The sequence below is a fragment of the Hyla sarda genome, chromosome 10 (assembly GCF_029499605.1).
Source record: "Hyla sarda isolate aHylSar1 chromosome 10, aHylSar1.hap1, whole genome shotgun sequence".
Lineage (NCBI taxonomy): Eukaryota > Metazoa > Chordata > Amphibia > Anura > Hylidae > Hyla > Hyla sarda.
Window position 1 is genome coordinate 101,933,918 of NC_079198.1, and position 18,077 is coordinate 101,951,994.

Consider the following 18,077-nt stretch of genomic DNA (forward strand, 5'->3'; position numbering starts at 1 on the left):
TGCCTGGGGAGCTGGAGACTGCTGGATCTTGGTTCAGGTAGGGAAACTACCGTGGGGGGGCGGGGAATGAAAGTGAAAGTAAAGTGATCTTTACTGTGCAACCACTAGGAAGGCCAAACTGCAACTCCCAGCATGCCCACACAGCCAAAGGCTGTCTGGGCATGCTGGGAGTTGTAGTTTTGCAACAATTGGAAGGTCACAGATTGGAGACCACTGTTACAGTGGTGCCCAAATGGTAGCCCTCCAGATGCTGCCAAACTACAACTCTCAGCATGCCTAGACTGCCCAGGCATGCTGTGAGTTGTAGTTCTGTAACATCTGTCCCTTCAGATTTTGCAATTTTCATGACATTTTTTTAAATTGCTGCTCTACTTTGAAGCCCTCTAATTTTTTCAAAAAGCAAAAATTTGTCCATTTTATGATGCCAACATAAAGTAGACATATTGTATTTGTGAATAAAAATAAAATGTATTTGGAATATCCATTTCCGTTACAAGTAGAGAGCTTCAAAATTTGAAAAATGCTAAATTTTCTAAATTTTCATGAAATGTTGTCATTTTTCACCAAAAAAGGATGCAAGTAACACCAAAAATGTACCACCAAAATTAAGTAGAATATGTCACGAAAAAACAATCTCAGAATCAGAATATTCGGTAAAAGCATTTTGGAGTTATTAATTCGTAAAGCGACGGCGGTCAGAATTGCGAAAAAGGGCTCAGTCCTTAAGGTGAAAAAGGGCTGCGTCCTTAAGGGGTTAAAGTTAGATTTGTCAATTATTTTCTTTTTTTTTTTCACTAAAATGCTGGTTTTGCCCCAAATTTTACATTTTTACAAGGGGTAATAGGTGAAAGTGCCCCCCCAAAATGTGTAACCCCATCTCTTCTGAGTATGGAAATACCCCATGTGTGGATCTCAAGTGCACTGCGGGGGCACTACAATGCTCAGAAGAGAAGGAGTCACATTTGCAAATTTTGCTGAAATAGGGGGGGGGGTCATGTCGCATTTAGGAAGCCCCTATGGTGACAGAACAGCAAAAAAAAAAAAAAACACATGGCCTACTATTTTGCAAACTACACCCCTCAAGGCACATAACAAGGGGTCCAGTGAGCCTTAACAACCCACAGGTGTTTGATAAATGTTAATTAAATTGGGATGTGAAAAGAAAAAAAATGATTTTTTACACTAAAATGCGAAGGTTACCTCAAATTTTTCATTTTCACAAGTGGCAACAGGAGAAAATGTCACTGTAAATTTTTAAGTAAATTTCTTTGGAGTAAGGACATACCTCATATCTGGTCATAAAGGGCTCTGCGGGTGCACACCTGGTCTCGGAGGAGCAGGAGCGCAGTCAGGGGCCTTGAGCTTTTGCATAGCTGCCTATGGAGCCAGAACAGCGGGACCCCCCCCCCCCCTCAAGGAGCATTACATGGGGTAAATTACTGAATGGGGTACAGTGGGACATAAAATAATAAAATAGGTTATGTTCCCAGAATGATGACCCAGAGCATAGCCGAAGCTAAAAAATATGCCCAACCCAAACCCTATGATTTGAATCATCATTCTGGGAATGTGAGGTGTGTGGCCATCCCTAACTTGTCTCCTCAAATGCGCACCCTGCTCAGGTAGAAAGAGAGTGTGCTGCGCATTTGGGGCAACAGAAAAAAAGTCCCAGATGAAAGTGACTAAGAGACCCATGACCAATTTTTGGAAAGTCTTATCAGTTTTTTTTTTTTTTGTTTTTTTTTAGTGGCTTATGGGGTTAAAACTTGGAATGTACTCTGGACTTGGTACATAGGGGTCAAATTATGGGAAATGAAAATGAAAAGGGAAAATTTTGTACTGCATGGAAGTGTGATCTTCCCTGAAGCAGTTTTTAATGCAGAGGCCCGGATGATCGGGGCAAATGTCACATTGAGTGGTGGTATAAAGACAAAAAGACAAGAGGATGTGCTCCGTAGTGTAATATCTTCAAGTATAGGGCACAAAAGCACAATGTGAACTGTGCTTACCAGATAATGTTGTAGCCTCTTCTGCACCCGGCTCCCAATTGTGATCGGCTTCATTATCATCATAAACAAGTCTCTGCCCATCACTGATGTTCTCCTCAGGTTCCTCAACCGGAGGAACTTGATCCTGAATGCTGGCAACACCGTCTCCCATGTCACTCTCCTCATCACTACTTGCCTGCCTAGCGACGGAAGCGGCGGATGTCTCCTCCACGTCTTGGCTGGGCAGTAGTTGCTGACTGTCCTCTATTGGATTGCCCTCAGTGAATAGTGGAGCTGAACCCACAGCATAAGATACTTCTTTAGAGGAGGGAACAGCATAGGATAGAGGCAATGGGATGATAGGGACTGCTCCCGGGCCATGCCAACTGAGGGTTGTGTCTGAGGAACGCACCGACTGTTGACTGGGGGGTGTCAGATGTCACTTGTGAAGTGGATGACCGTGTTAACCAATTGATGACGGCAGATGGGTTGCTGGTCGAGACACGACAGCTAGCTGATACCGGGAGCTCAGGCCTCTCACTGCGACTACTGCTGCCACTTGCCCCTAGTCTGCTGTGACCTTTGCCTGCGCCTGATGAATTTAGGCCTCTGACACTCCTCTGTGCACGTCCTGGCACTTCTCTGCCTGACATACTTAGTGCGTATATGAGGGGAGTACAATACGCTTCAATACGCATAAAACAGTATTTGTCTAGAACAGTAGCAGGTGTGTACTTTTGGCTGTCTTTTCACAGTATCTAGGCCCTTGACAGATTAACAGGTACAAAATAGTACACTACTTAGATGTAGGTATGTGGTATGCACTTATGAGGGCAGAAATATGTGCTACAGTATGCTTAAAAAACTTATTGGAGTGAAACACCAGCCAGTGATTACTTTTGCCTGGACTTTCACAGTATCTAGGCCCTTTACAGATTAACAGCTACAAAATAGTATACTGCTTAGATGTAGGTATGTGGTATGCACTTATGAGGGCAGACAAATGTGCTACAGTATGCTTTAAAAAAAAAAAAAAAAACTTTTGCACAACACCAGCAGTACACAACAGTGCTGCAGCACACAAAACCTGTGTACAAAACCCAAAATTGCATTCTGTCAAAGACTATTAGGAATGGACTGCTGGGTATTAGACCATCTAAAGACTAGTATAACCAGCAGATGATTTGTTGTGGAACAAAGACACAGAATTGGACTGAAAAATTATTCCTGCCTCCTCTGCTAAGGTTTATGAAGTTGAGGCAGCTTGTTGAAATGTATGAGGCAACATACAGCTCTCTGCTCCTCTCTATAAAACAATGCTGTAGAAAGTGACTGGGAGGTCAATGGCTGCAGTAAAAATCCTTTTCAGTGAAAAAAAAAAGCACTGATCTCTGTACACCAGAACGCTGATGTGACTAGGAGGTTAAACTCGGCTGGAAAAAGCTTTTCTGTGTAACACACACACAGGCTGTCCGTCCTATCTTTCTGCAGTGTAATGAATGAAGTTACTAGTGCCGATGGCTGCGGATTATATAGGGCTGTGACATCACAGGGGTGACTGGCTGCTGATAGGCTGCATCCTGCATGTGATTCAGGGTTATTCCGCCTACCGTTGTTCCCGCCTTCCCAGAGTTCCTTGCCCCATGTCCTAACATGTGGATCCGCCATTTTAGATCCCATGGAGCCTGAATCGCACTAAATATAGTTTAATGAAGCGATTTGCGCAATAGAATCGCTGCGATATTCGCATTCGTTGCAAATTGAATTTTTCATGAAATTCGTAACGAATTTGGATTCGTCAGCTTCGATTCGCTCATCTCTAGTCATCATCTTCGTACTCCTCTTCCTGTTCCAGTTCCCTCTGGTGTGCCAGCTGTTGATGAACTTGTCCGAGACTTCTCTTCCATTTGGCAACAAACTCGGCAATCTTTGTCTCAAGCCTCCTCACGTATGAAAGCCCAGGCAGATAGGAAAAGAAGACCTCCTCCGTCCTCTCCCGGTGACAAGGTTTGGTTTTCCTCCAAATACATCTGTTTCAAGATTCCCAGCTACAAGTTTGGTCCTCGCTACCTTGGTCCGTTCAAGGTATTGTGAAAAATGAATCCGGTCTCCTATAAACTACTTCTACCTTCTTTCCGTATCCCAAATTCGTTCCATGTGTCTCTCCTCAAACCTCTTGTGATCAACCGTTACTCACAAATGAATACTGTTCCCACGCCCGTCTCTGGTTCTTCGGATGTTTACGGAGTCAAATAAATTTTAGTCACTAAAACCGTGTGAGGGAGGTGATTCTTTTTGGTCCACTGGAATGGATTTGGTCCAGAGGAAAGATCTTAGGAGCCGGAGGAAAATATCCTGGACCATGACTTGCTCTGGAACTTTTTGTGTCCCAAAAAGAGGGGGAGACAAAAGGGGGATACTGTTATATCCTGCGCTCCGGTAAGACAAGCTGGCCTTGAGCGCTTCCCTATTCTGTCCACCCCACCCAGCGGGGCAAGGATTCGCATCACGGGATGCGCCCTTATGTGAATCCCAGCCCGTCACTCGCCTCCGCTCTCTGCTGCTCCCTCTCTGCTCTCCCATCCCCGGCGCGCATGCCCACACCTCCTAGGGCGCATACGCCGGAGCTCTAAGATTTAAAGGGCCAGTACGCCCTTAATTATTGTTTTCACCTGCACCTCAGTTACTTTGTTGCCTTGTGCCTTAGTGAAAGTATATTCCGTGTTGCTCTGCCGTGTCCTGACCCTTAGTTCCGTGTCCAGACCCTGCTCCAGAGATATGAGGTTGGGATATGGGGTCAAGAGAGTAGTGTTGCTCGCGAATATTCGCAATTCGAATTTCGCGAATATAGCGCTATATATTCGTAATTACGAATATTCGTTTTTTTTTGTTTTTTTTTTCTTCACAGTACACATCACAGTGATCACCCCTCTCTGCTTCCAGCTTGTGTGGTGTAAAGAAGGCTGTAATACTACTGTGTGAGACTGGCGCGCGAAAATTCGCATATGCGAATATTTGCATATGCTAATTTTCGTATATGCGAAATTTCACATATGCGAATTTTGTATATGCTAATTTCCACATGTCAATTTTCGCATACGCGAAGTTTCGCATATGCGAAAATAAAACGAGAATGTAACTAATATACGAATATTCGCGAATATATGACGAATATTCGTCCAGATATTCGCGAATATTCGCGAATTCGAATATGGCCTATGCCGCTCAACACTAGATATGAGTATGGGATATGAGATTGGGATATGAGGACGAGAGCGTCATTGCTGCTCTTTCACTCCCACATGGATTAGGTAGAAAGGCCAGGTAACGTCAAGTGCTCAGCTAGCATATTCCATAAATAAAATTGTGATATGTACACTGGTAAGCAAATATTATTTTTCATTAATGAATGCCTAGTTATCTCTGGACTCACCCTGTACAGCTAACAATCAACCTGTCTCTAATCTCCCCTTCATCTCTAAACTTCTGGAATGCTTGGGCTACTTACAATCCTTTTTAATACTTAGCCTATGTTCACTTAGGACAAACACACTGTAGATTTTCCGCAGCAATTATTTTACAGCAGGAGATCCGCAGCATTTCCACACCACATTCTGCAGTTAAGCATACCTGTCATTTCAAAACCTAGTGTTGACAATGGGAATTTTGTGCTCTCACTGCTGTTATTGAGCCCCTGGCAAACAGTAGCACACACAGAGTTACTTCCTTTCCCTTACTTGTCTGACCAGCCAATCCCATATATACATAGCATACACATTATAGGACCTGCATTTTTATTTGTCTCTAAACAGCCTTTATTACAAACTTGCCTTTCTCTGCAAACTTGGCTTTTAGTCCCATCGTTATACTGATAAAATCTATAATGCCACATGATGATCTATCATTTTGGTTAATCTGACGTGTATGGGAACCTATTATTGCTACAATCTCATCTTGCTTTTTACCAGTTGATCTTCCTGTTTTAAACCTCTTTAATGGTTCCTCATTTTTAGCAACTAGGCAAATTTTTCTGTCCAATAGTGTTGCTCGCGAATATTCGCAATTCGAATATTATTCGCGAATATCGCATATTCGCGAATTCGCGAATTTCGCGAATATAGCGCTATGTATTCGTAATTACGAATATTCGTTTTTTTTTTTTTTTTTCTTCACAGTACACATCACAGTGATCACCCCTCTCTGCTTCCAGCTTGTGTGGTGTAAAGAAGGCTGTAATACTACTGTGTGAGACTGGCGCGCGAAAATTCGCATATACGAAAATTAGTATATGAACATTTTCGCATATGCGAATTTACGCACGTGTTAATTTTGTATATGCCAATATTCACCTATGTTAATTTTCGCATACGCGTATTTTCGCATATGCGAAAATAAAACGAGAATATAACGAATATGCGAATATTCGCGAATATATGACGAATATTCGTCCATATATTCGCGAATATTCGCGAATTCGAATATGGCCTATGCCGCTCAACACTACTGTCCAACCTCTGCACCAATACCCTGTGAATGTCCCTGCACTGGTTGTCCTCTTAAAATTTAGATTTTTCATTCTCAACTACAAAGCTGTCTACAGTGCTGTACCACCCTACCTGAGCTTCACACTCCACTAATGATTTAAGACTAACATCTTCCACAATCCGAAACTCTCACTCTAGCCTTTAGAATATTCCTGCACCAGTCCCTTGGAACATCCTACCCTTCACCATCCGAGTAATTCCCAACATCTAAAATTTTAAGATACACATTTTTTTAGACCAGCTTCCCACATTCCTAAATTGATTCCCCTTCCTTTTTCCACTACTGCACTCATTTAAGAGTATACACTAGCCTCAATGTACTCATATGCACTTTATATTCGAAAACAACCAGATACTGGCTGGTTGACTGTTTTATTTACAAATATTTAAAAATAAACACAATGTAACTCCAAGTCAATCAAACGTCTGTGAAATCACACAGTCCACTCAGGATGCAACACTGATCGACAATCAATTTCACATGCTGTTGTTCAAATGGAACAGAAAACAGGTGGAAATTATAGGCAATTAGCAAGACACCCCCAATAAAGGAGTGATTCTGCAGGTGGTGACCACAGACCACTTCTCGGTTCCTATGCTTCCTGGCTGATGTTTTGGTCATTTTTGAATAATGGCGGTGCTTTCACTCTAGTGGTAGCATGAGACGAAGTCTACAACCCACACAAGTGGCTCAGGTAGTGCAGCTCATCCAGGATGGCACATCAATGCGAGCTGTGGCACAGTTTGCTGTGTCTGTCAGCGTAGTGTCCAGAGCGAACCTGTGGGCACGCGGCCATAGTTCGCCATCAGCCCATTCAGGACATCCCCATGTCCCGAAAGATCTTTTCGGGACACAAGGATGCCCCCGTTACCTTTCTGCGGTCCCGCGTTTACTTTTAAAACACTGGGACCGCCTGGAGGTAGCACACACAGGGAGGTCACTGACACACCGTGCGTGCGTCCATAGCAACAGCAGAGTGGAGCGGAGCAGCAAGGAGGAGGACGCATGAGCGTGCATGGTAAGTTACCTGTATGTACGTCATCTTCAGTGCTCCGACCACTGCTCCTCCGGTCCCGGGACCTACTGCTATGGCCTGCAGGCCATAGCAGTAGATTGTGACCTCTGGCCGGAAGAGCAGTGGACGGAGCACTGAAGTGGGGCAGTACACAGACATACAGCCTACAGCCATACACTGTATATGGCTGATGACTGTATGTCTGTGGGGGAACTATACTGCACCTAATGTGGGGGATCTATACTGCACATGTGGGGGAATTATACTGCACCTAATGTGGGGAACTATACTGCACCAAATGTGGGGGAACTATACTGCACCTAATGTGGGGGAACTATACTGCACCTAATGTGGGGGAACTATACTGCACCTAATGTGGGGGAACTATACTGCACCTAATGTGGGGACCTATACTTCACCTAATGTGGGGGAACTATACTGTCAACCTAATGTGGGGAAACTATACTTACTGCCCACCTAATGTTGGGGAACTACAACCTAATGTGGGGGGGGGGGGACTTATACTGCCAGCCTAATTTGGGGGAACTACAACCTAATGTGGGGGAACTATAAACTATCAATAAAAAATAAAAAAAAGTTTGGATCATTGAACTCTGTTGTTGTGTTCTTCTTTTAAAAGAAAAGATGTTAATTAGTTATGGCAACAAGGTGTTGTTTTTTCTAAACTTAAACCTCAGTATTCTGATTTAATTGCTGTGCTGGCACTTTGAGGGAAAAAAAGTTTGGGCACTCGGGCTCAAAAATGTTCGCCATCACTGGTCCAGAGCAGGAGGCGCTACTAGGAGACAGGAGCTGTGGAAGAGGCCGTAAGAGGGCAACAACCCAGCAGCAGGACCGCTACCTACGCCTTTGTGCAAGGAGGAGCCGGAGGAGCACTTCCAGAGCCCTGCAAAATTACCTCCTGCAGGCCACAAATGTGCATATGTCCACTCAAACAGTCAGAAACAGACTCCATGAGGGTGGTATGAGGGCCCGACATCCACAGGTGGTGGTTGTGCTTACAGCCCAGCACCGTGCAGGACGTTTGGAATTTGCCAGAGAACACGAAGATTGGCAAATCCGCCACTGGCACCCTGTGCTCTTTACAGATGAAAGCAGGTCCACTCTGAGCACGTGACAGACGTGACAAAGTCTGGAGACGCCGTGGAGAACGTTCTGCTGCCTGCAACATCCTCCAGCATGACCGGTTTGGCGGTGGGTCAGTAAAGGTGTGGGGTGGCATTTCTTTGGGGGGCCGCACAGCCCTCCATGTGCTTGCCAGAGGTAGTCTGACTGCCATTAGGCACCGAGATGAGATTCTCAGACCCCTTGTGAGGCCATACACTGGTGCGGTTGACCCTTGGTTCCTCCTAATGCAAGACAATGCTAGACCTCATGTGGCTGGAGTGTGTCAGCAATTCCTGCAAGAGGAAGGCATTGATGCTATGGACTGGCCCGCCCTTTCCCCAGACCTGAATCCGATTGAGCACATCTGGGACATCATGTCTCGCTCCATCCATCATGTCTCGCTCCATTGCACCACAGACTATCCAGGAGTTGGCGGATGCTTTAGTCCAGGTCTGGGAGGACATCCCTCAGGAGACCATCCGCCACCTCTCCAGGAGCATGCCCAGGTGTTGTATGGAGGTCATGTGGGCCTCATTGTGACTTGTTTTAAGGACATTACATAAAATGGATCAGCCTGTAGTGTGGTTTTCCACTTTGATTTTGAGTGTGACTCCATATCCAGACCTCCATGGGTTAATACAATTAATTTCCATTGATAATTTTTGTGCGATTTAGTTGTCAGCACATTCAACACATTCAACTATGTAAAGACGAAAGAATTTCATACGATTAGTCCATTAATTCAGATCTAGGATGCGTTATCTTAGTGTTCCCTTTATTTATTTTTGAGCAGTGAATTAAACAATGACTGAACCATTGTACGAATCATTTTGATATCACGGGTTATCCCTTCTTTCTCCAATTGTAAGCTGATGTACGCAGAGCCCTCAATACTGTTTAAATGAATAAGTTAAGGGAGTAGTTAAAATTATATATACTGGGACTGCTGTAAAGAAAGAAAATGATACTTACTTGCACCAGTCTCCTGAAGGTCCCATTACGGCTCCTTATCTGCGGTTGGAGCAGGACCAGGCAGCTCAGCCAATCACTGGCCACAGTGGTCTCTTGTCTCAGCCATTATTTGGCTTAACAGAGGTCCTGATCTGAAATCTTTTTTTAAGGCAGCCCCAGTATCATACTTTTTATTTACATTTTTTTTTTCAGCCCTTTAGTCTGTAATGTCTGATTTTGTTGCACATGCTCCCTGCCTGAATTGTAAATTAAGTGCAACTTGCATTAATGTTTTAATTGCGTGAAATATTAAATGAAGCCATATAACACAGATCTAAATGCTCCAGGTGCAGTTTCTTTTTTAAGTCTTCTCAATTTCTAGGTGTGCATTGTCCCTGCAGGACAATAGAGTGACATACAGATGTGCAGTACAGACTTCACAGAAAGCCATTTAACGTTTGAATGAACATTGTGAAGAATGGGCCTCACGCATTGGCGATACAACATATATCAATCTGGAGATACTTTGCATTCATTGTGCTGCGGACACTGCTTAAGGTCTACTTAAAATGAGCGTAATATACAACCACTCATAATAACTCAAGTAATGTTTGAGACATGTCAGATGTCGGGTTTGAAAAGAATCTCTACTTCTTAAAGGAATTCTTTAGGGTTTTTTTTTTCAACTTGCATTCATCATGAGATGTTAAACATAAGGCAATGTGCCATGCGGAGTTGCTCAACTGCCAGTGTCTATGAACCCTAAAGAAGTTGTGAGGCCTCAGAGCATCTTATGTGTACACACCAGGCTTATCCCGCTTTGTGCTCTATGCATAGATAAAGAGGACGAATGCGGGGGGCACGCTGAATGATGAGGTAAGATCCATGGAGATTAACCTCTATCATTTAATAGGTCAAGAAGGAATTCACGTTTCCCAGCTGTGTAACAGAGTGAGTGATTTTTTTGCCACACTTCTTTATTTCCATAAACGCCTGGTCTTCGTTGGCCGTTCTTCAGCTGTTGTATAACCGCAACTGATCAAGGACAACGGGGTGACTGAAGAGTATGGTTTCAGCAAGCTGTAGTCCAACAAGATTTAAAAAACAAAAGCCTAACAAGAAAAGCTTCACAAAGAATGACCTTGCCTTTTCAACTGCCCTTCCCCTTAAATTAATACAAAACACGGGCAACTTTTTTTTTTTCTGGACAAACATTTTATTTTAGGTAATGCGTCTATACACTGTACATTCAGTCACTGTGGTATATAAGCATAGCTATTTTCATACATAATCTCATAAAGTCCTTTATTTTACAATATTAACTGTGTGAGGGCAAAGAATCTGGGGGGGGAAAAAAGGAACTGACGGTACACAGCGAAATAGATAAATATGCTAAGCTTTTTTCTTACTTTTTTTCTTTTAATCAGGCATTTAAAAACAAGAAAGCATACATTAATTACATAAAAATAATTCTAGAATAGTAAGTTTTTAATATTGTCATTAGCAGCAGCATAGGATAAAAAAAAAGATAAAATATGTTGAAATGACATTGGCTATAACATATGCAGATGTATTTTTTTGTTTCATCAAATAAAAAAAATTTAATTCTGATAATTTTTTTCTGATACAAAAAACTCCCTCTAAAATGTGAGAAAAGATGAAAAAAAAAAAGTTTTGTAATAAAAATACTTTACAATGAAAATATGGACAAAGTGTGATGGAAAATAAAAAGGTCGAACTACATGTATAAATTGCAAAAAATTATAATAATAATAATTTTTTTTCTAACAGATTCTTCATAGTTAAACACAACCAATTAAACCAGACAATTAGCAGGTAATAAAGAGCATTTAAAAAGGAGAAAAAAAATAAAATAAAAACAAAAAGAAAGAAAAACACCATATACATGTATAATACAACAGTGTAAAAAGAAAAAGGATAAAACAAAAATATTTACAAATTGAGTTTCTTTGTACAATTGGCTAGTTAGACTTTTAAAAGTAGAATATTATGCTCAAGAGTAATCTGCTGAATAGATATTAATGTTATTGCTGTTGGTTTATGTTTCCCTTTATATATATTTTTTTTCAGTACAGAAACATTGTTATTAAATTGAATGCACATTTTTCAAAGTAATGCTTTTCAAGCAGAGGGAAAGTCACAGCTTTTGCATGAACAAGCAAAGCAGTCACATCCAGGAACATAAAAAACAAAAAAACAAAACAAAAAAACACTGTAACGGAGAAAACTGTACATAAGAATTACACATCAAACCCCTGTGCCGATAAAAACATCATCCCTCGAATCCGGGATTCATCGCCAAACCAAAATGGTAGCACGCTCAGGAGTGAGTAGTTTTGTTGTTTTTTGTTTTTATTTTTTTTGTTTTTTTAAAAAAGGTACAGGCCTCTTTTTTTTTTCCTTTTTTTTAACAGTATGTACCTGCTGGGTCAATCAGATCGAAGCATTCAGTTGAATTTACTTTGATCCGACATGGAAACTCCCAAACAGTTGTAGAATATAGAGTTTGAAAAGCTATAAGCAAGTGTAACATTGTAAACAACATATGCTCTAAGGACCTAATAACTTACAATGTTGGTAGCAGCAAACGTTAGTAAGGCAAAAGAGTATAGGGTATTTTCTTTTCATTAAAACTCTACTCTTAAAAAAAATGGCTTTACGTATTATATGTAGATCAGATAGTGTAAGAGTCATTTGCAAAGTCCCTTAAGAACATAGTAGGCATTGCCTATGAATTGCAGATGTAGAACAGTGTCCAAAAAAATTTTAATAAAATAAAAATGAGGCTGTACTATACTGGGTTAAATAAAAATTTCCTTGGTTTAGTGGTAATTGACTTAGTGTCTTGAAAAACAAAAATACTACAAAATGCAACATTAAATATATGCTGAGAAAAAGATGGCGGACGATAATGATGCCCTGCAGTACAATGATTGATTTCTAAAGAACATCCAGTTTAGTTTCAAATGTATATACTTCAAGCGCTTTGTATGCCGCATTTAATGCAGCGCTATTATGGCTTAATTTTTTTTCCCCCTTTCAATGAGTTATGCACCCATAGTTAAAAGGATAGTATTAAGTATTCAAGAATACCCTCATCTAATAGACGGGGCATTTTCTTCACATCTTTTAATGGGGTAAAGAGCCCTGATATTCCTGGGAGACCTTCGGAAAATTTAAGTAAGAGACCGATTTTATTAAAAAGGCACACACATCCACTAGGAAGGAAGGCACGGTAGAGAGTTACCTGTGTATATGGACAACTGGTGTCTAAAATTCTGAAATATAGTGGCTTTTATAAAAGATATGATAGTATCTTGAGACCGTAATGTAGCACTGGGCTCAATTGTAAAATTTTTCAACTTTTTTGACTGCTAAGGCAGCACCATATATACAAACGCAGAGCATAGGTTTCCACTAGGCTACATGTAAATGAACGTAAAAAAAAAAGGATGCATATTTTGACTTATGTTCTATATTTTCCATGGCTGCATAAACCACCAACATATCCCTACAGCCTCAATTTTCCTATGTGTCATTTCTGCTGCTCCACTTGCACAACATATTTGGTTTCTTTCTAAATGGAGACAGATTACACAACTTTCCCTCCTCTATAGACCTAAAATCAGTGCTAGAGACTAGTACAGCGGAGAAACAGAAAAAAAAACATAGGTAGATGAGTTTTTGGGTAAAGACCAAAAAAAATAAAAAAAAATAAAAAGATAGAAAAACATTAATGCCCATTTTGTGTTATCAGAAGTGGCAGGTGTCTTATTTTCATGCATTTTGTTTAAAAAAATATTGAAATAAAAAAAGTTATAAAAGCATGTAGACACATACAAAAATAATCATAATACATTAAACAGCTGCAGAACTTAATGCATGCAAATGTGATGCAGAACCCTCCAGTACCAGCAGCATTAGGAAAGCTGCTCAGAGGACTGTACAATGAACTTATTTTAAGGAGGTTACTGACTGGGGAAACATGACCTGTAGCGCAGCCTTTACGTAAATACATTCTATATGAGTTGAGGAACCCACTAGCAGCGAGAAGGTGGACCCCAAAGAGACATACTGAAAACAGATAGGTTAATAAAAAATAAAAAAAAAAGACATACTTGTGAGACACTGTTTCATTGCATTGTATGTGCAGAAACCAAAAAAAATTGCTAACCCATGAATATCAGTGGATATTATTAAAGGTGCAGTATACAACCTAAGGTTAAAAGGGGTTAAGTCACTTTGAACATAGACACCTCATAGAACCTGGGTAGAACACGGAGTATCAGGAGATATTGTGCTGCTTTCACCAAGGCAAAATAGAGACACCATTTTAGTGCCCCTTAGGAAATACTTGCATTAAAATAGCTTGTTTATATTGACACCGAAGATCTAGTAAACCCATAATAGTTTCAGGTGGACCTCTTGAACACTATACTAGAAGGAAATCCATGCAACACCCAAAAAAAGTAATTGTATGAGGTGATGTTCTGACTTTCGAGTGGCACTGCACCTTTGAGATGGTTCATTTGTCTACCTTAAAAGGTGCAACAAATGCCAACCAATATTTATTATTTACAACCAAACAAAATAAAAAAAAGTTTAAAAAAACCAACAAATAAAAAGATTTTGGTGGATTAAGACCAGACCTTTGCAGTCCCAAAAGCAATGCATCAGTTACCAAAGTTATTTTTTATTATTATTAGTTCTGTTTTTTTTTTATTCTGACATCTTTTCATTATAGAATAATTTTTTACACTTTTTTTTTTAAAGAGCAGTTAGTAAACTTTACAATAGAGTATAAATATTTCCTGTACATATGTAGCATGAAAGCCCATTAAGGCATTTCAACATAACTGATAAAATGAAGACTGAGGCTTTACAAACACATAAAATGGAAATAAAAATGAAACAGAGAACCCTGAAGAAACAAAAGGAAAAGAAATGTCTCTGCATCTGGACATAGAACTCCTCTCCATAACACCAAGGATGGGGTGGTTTAGAGCAACCAATGACCCTTCAGTCACTATGGAGCTATTAACATTTTGGATTGCCTCCTAGTTCCCGCTGGTATACAGGATTTCATACCTCCTTGCTATGCCCCGTGGCATTCCTGCTTTGGCAGGAATGCTGAACCGGTTTTACTGGTTCCTCGGTGGCAACTTGGTAAACGCCTAGTTGTTCACCAGGAACACTTTTCGGTCCCTGAGTAGATTCGGCCAAAGGGGACATCGTACCTGGAACCTTGCAGGTGCCTTTTGGCCTGGAGGCGAAGGGTTTGGTTTGTTGGAGGGCCTCTCTCCTGTTGGAGAAGGGCTTGCGATGGACCGCATACTCATGCACTTTTTTTGTGTGAACACTTGTACTTTTTACTTGCACTTGGTTGATTTGAGAGCACGTACCGCGGCTTTCAATAAAAATAAAAAAAAATACAGGATTTCATAGCTCCACAGCAGCTGAGGAACCACAAGTTGTCCCCACTGAAGAAGAATTAAGATGGCCAAGCATGTCCGCTATATCTATAAACCAATACGTGAATAAACTAGGTTATTTTATCCATAAGTTACTTTGACACAACTTGGCCATCTCCTCTGGGTTATAAAGTTTCTTTCACAGATGTAATATGTTCATCAGACTGGATTTCTTTCTATTACACCACTGTCCTCCCAACCCAAGACTCTCTGGCTGGAGGGCCACGGATTGAGGGAACATCGCAATATACTCTTGAGTAAGACCATTCATTCCTAATACAAACACTTGCCAATCACCACCAACCTAAATACAAGGATGTTTACCCCCTTTCACAATGCAATATTAACACCTTCACAAATATGTCAAGCAACCAGCAAATAAGTTGGTCAAGTCAGTACCTAAACTGTTCAACGGACTTTAGTATTAAGGTAATTCAATACTTCCTAGCACCATAGCTGTAATTTGAGGGTAACTGTGATGAAATTACACATTTGTTGGCTCAAGAATCCCCTTATCTGTTCTTCACACAGGGCACTTATCGGTCGAACAGGCAGATACTGCCCAGTGTAATAGGCCCAGCGATTGGCTGACGAATAGGGCAGCACAAATGATCCACCGATTTTCCATAGAGCCCTTAATGCATGATAATCGAGCCATGTCAAGCTTCATTAAAAAGGGGCCAATTCACAAGATCCGTGCAAGAAGCCATATTTTAAGATGGATGAATATATCAATGCAGCCAAAAATTAATGTATCCACTGGCTACATATTGGCTTCCTGTACTTAAAAGGGGTTTATTAGTACAAACAGCGCTGCTCCTGTCCATATCTTGTGTCTGGTATTGCAGCTGAGCCCCGTTAGAAGTTAACATGGATAGAAGTTAACATGAAATACCAGACACAGCCTATGGTCAGGGGTGGTGCTGTTCTGGTATTTAAAAAAAGGAAAGAAAAAAAAAGGACTTTCAAGTAACACGGTTAACCTGTGGGGGACACAGCCTACTGCATACAGCTTATTGTGCTTTGTTGTTTACATGTATTTTTAAGTGATGCTATTTTACCTGTATGCAGAATACTATCCCATAATTCCAGCCATCTGTATAGGGTATGAATTTTAAGCAGCACGATAGTGTTTGCATCTCTCTATTTAGTATTCAGTATTACACTGTCTGTGTTAAAATGCACTCAAAACACACCAACACAGTCATAGAAGATTAAATACTGAATTATTGAAAAGAAAAATGTAACAAAGCAAAACTTTTGGATAAATTTTTTTTTTTTAAACAGATTAGATAATATACACTTCCAAATACTTGGTGTACTTTTCACAACCTTTTAACAGTCTGTCAATATTCTTTGTTCCAATCTGATCCCTCACTTTATAAACAATTAGTCAAGAGGCCTGAGGTTCATTATACACCCAGAGATCTCTTTCCAATATGGCGGGATTTAAAAAACACTGGTCAATACGGCTAAACAGTTCCATTTCCTTTTTTATTTGTTGTTTTTTTCTTTTCCTGCCTCTCACCCTCTCCTATATATGTGCACAGATAAACCTGTCCCAGCGAAATAAAATAAAAAAATAAAATAAAAAATGTACATATATTTATATATATATATATATATATAGGTTAAAAAAAAAGGATAAAAAAAAAAAACAAAGGTGGAGCATATTGATAATTCCCAGGCAACAAAATTGGTTGGAGAAGCCACTAATGTAGTAGAGTCTCTAATTCAAAGGGTTCAGAATTGATGGCTTGCTACCAATACATTGCACAGTCGACATGAATATGGCGTTGAGAGGAAGGGTGGATTCTGGAGTAGCAAGGAAGGGCTGATGTTTTTATAATAAACCCCCAAAAAGCCTGTAACAAGTCAGTTAAAATTGTGCATCAAAGTTTCAGTTCTGTTATACAAAAAATTTTTCCCACCGTTTCAATATGGAGTCTTTACAATGTCCTCATCATTTTAATATACTTTTTTTTTTATATTAAATAGCTTATAAGAAAATGTAAATCTCAAAGTGATCCAGGCAAGCGTAAGAATGATTTTTTTTTCTCTTTTTTTTTTTTTTTTTTAAAGGACTGATCATGCTTGCTTTGTTTAAATCTTTGACTTGAATGCTGCGTTATCTTGTAGTTGACACATACAAAAAAAAAAATTTTTTTTGAGCCTAAACGGCTCCTTTTATAAACACTCTGTCTGAGGCACAGTAAGATGTTGTGCTGTGTGGGATCAAACGAGGCATAGTTCAGTGCTTCTGTTGGATAGGATCTCTCTTTTTCCACTCTTGTAAAGGTTCATATTTATTAGTGCATGCTCAATGCACACACTCCATACACTCACACATGCACCTATTCATGCATACATCGGACAATCTCCTCCTCTTCCTGTGCATATACGTAGAATTTTGTTTATGAATAGATATTTTTTTCTTTTTTTTTCTTCTTTTTTGCTTCAAAAGGATTTTTTTTTTAATGTAATTTGCATCAGTTCTCAATGTCTTTTCGTGTGTGTTCACTGCTGGAAAGATTGGTGGGCTTGGCCCAAAGTTGTTCCTGTAGATCTTTGACAACTTTTTCCAAGTGTTCTCTGGCTTCTCGCTCCTGTACAAGATCTGTCCGAAGTTTTTCTCTATCACTGTCTGCGTGCTGGAGTTTTGCTTGCAGTTCCTCTATCTAAAATAGGGCAGGTGAAGAAAAAAAAAATTAGTCAGGAAGTGTTTTTTAAGTTTCAAAAATTATTAAACGAAAAATAGGTTTGCAAATGTAAAATATTTTTTGTTAAATTAAAATAGCAACGTAATTTCAAGAAAACAGCACTGAGCTTTATGGTAATGCATTAACAAATGACCTTTATTTCAAAGGAAGTAAACTCAAGGATGCGATGCTGTAACAAATACAGTGTGTTTATCTGTGACCTCTTTCTGCATCTTCTATAGAAGGATGCTGGTTAAGT

The 18,077-nt window shown here is 40.2% G+C and overlaps 1 protein-coding gene across 2 annotated transcripts in view; it reads right to left on the minus strand.

The window, feature by feature from the left end:
- Positions 1–10,819: 10,819 nt before the first annotated feature.
- SKI (SKI proto-oncogene) overlaps positions 10,820–18,077 on the minus strand; it is a 76,047-nt gene continuing 68,789 nt past the window's right edge. For both annotated transcript variants that reach the window (XM_056542057.1, XM_056542059.1), the window contains exon 7: positions 10,820–17,797. In XM_056542057.1, coding sequence (XP_056398032.1) covers positions 17,609–17,797 — 189 coding nt within the window. In that variant the 3' untranslated portion in view covers positions 10,820–17,608. The remainder of the gene's footprint in view (positions 17,798–18,077) is intronic.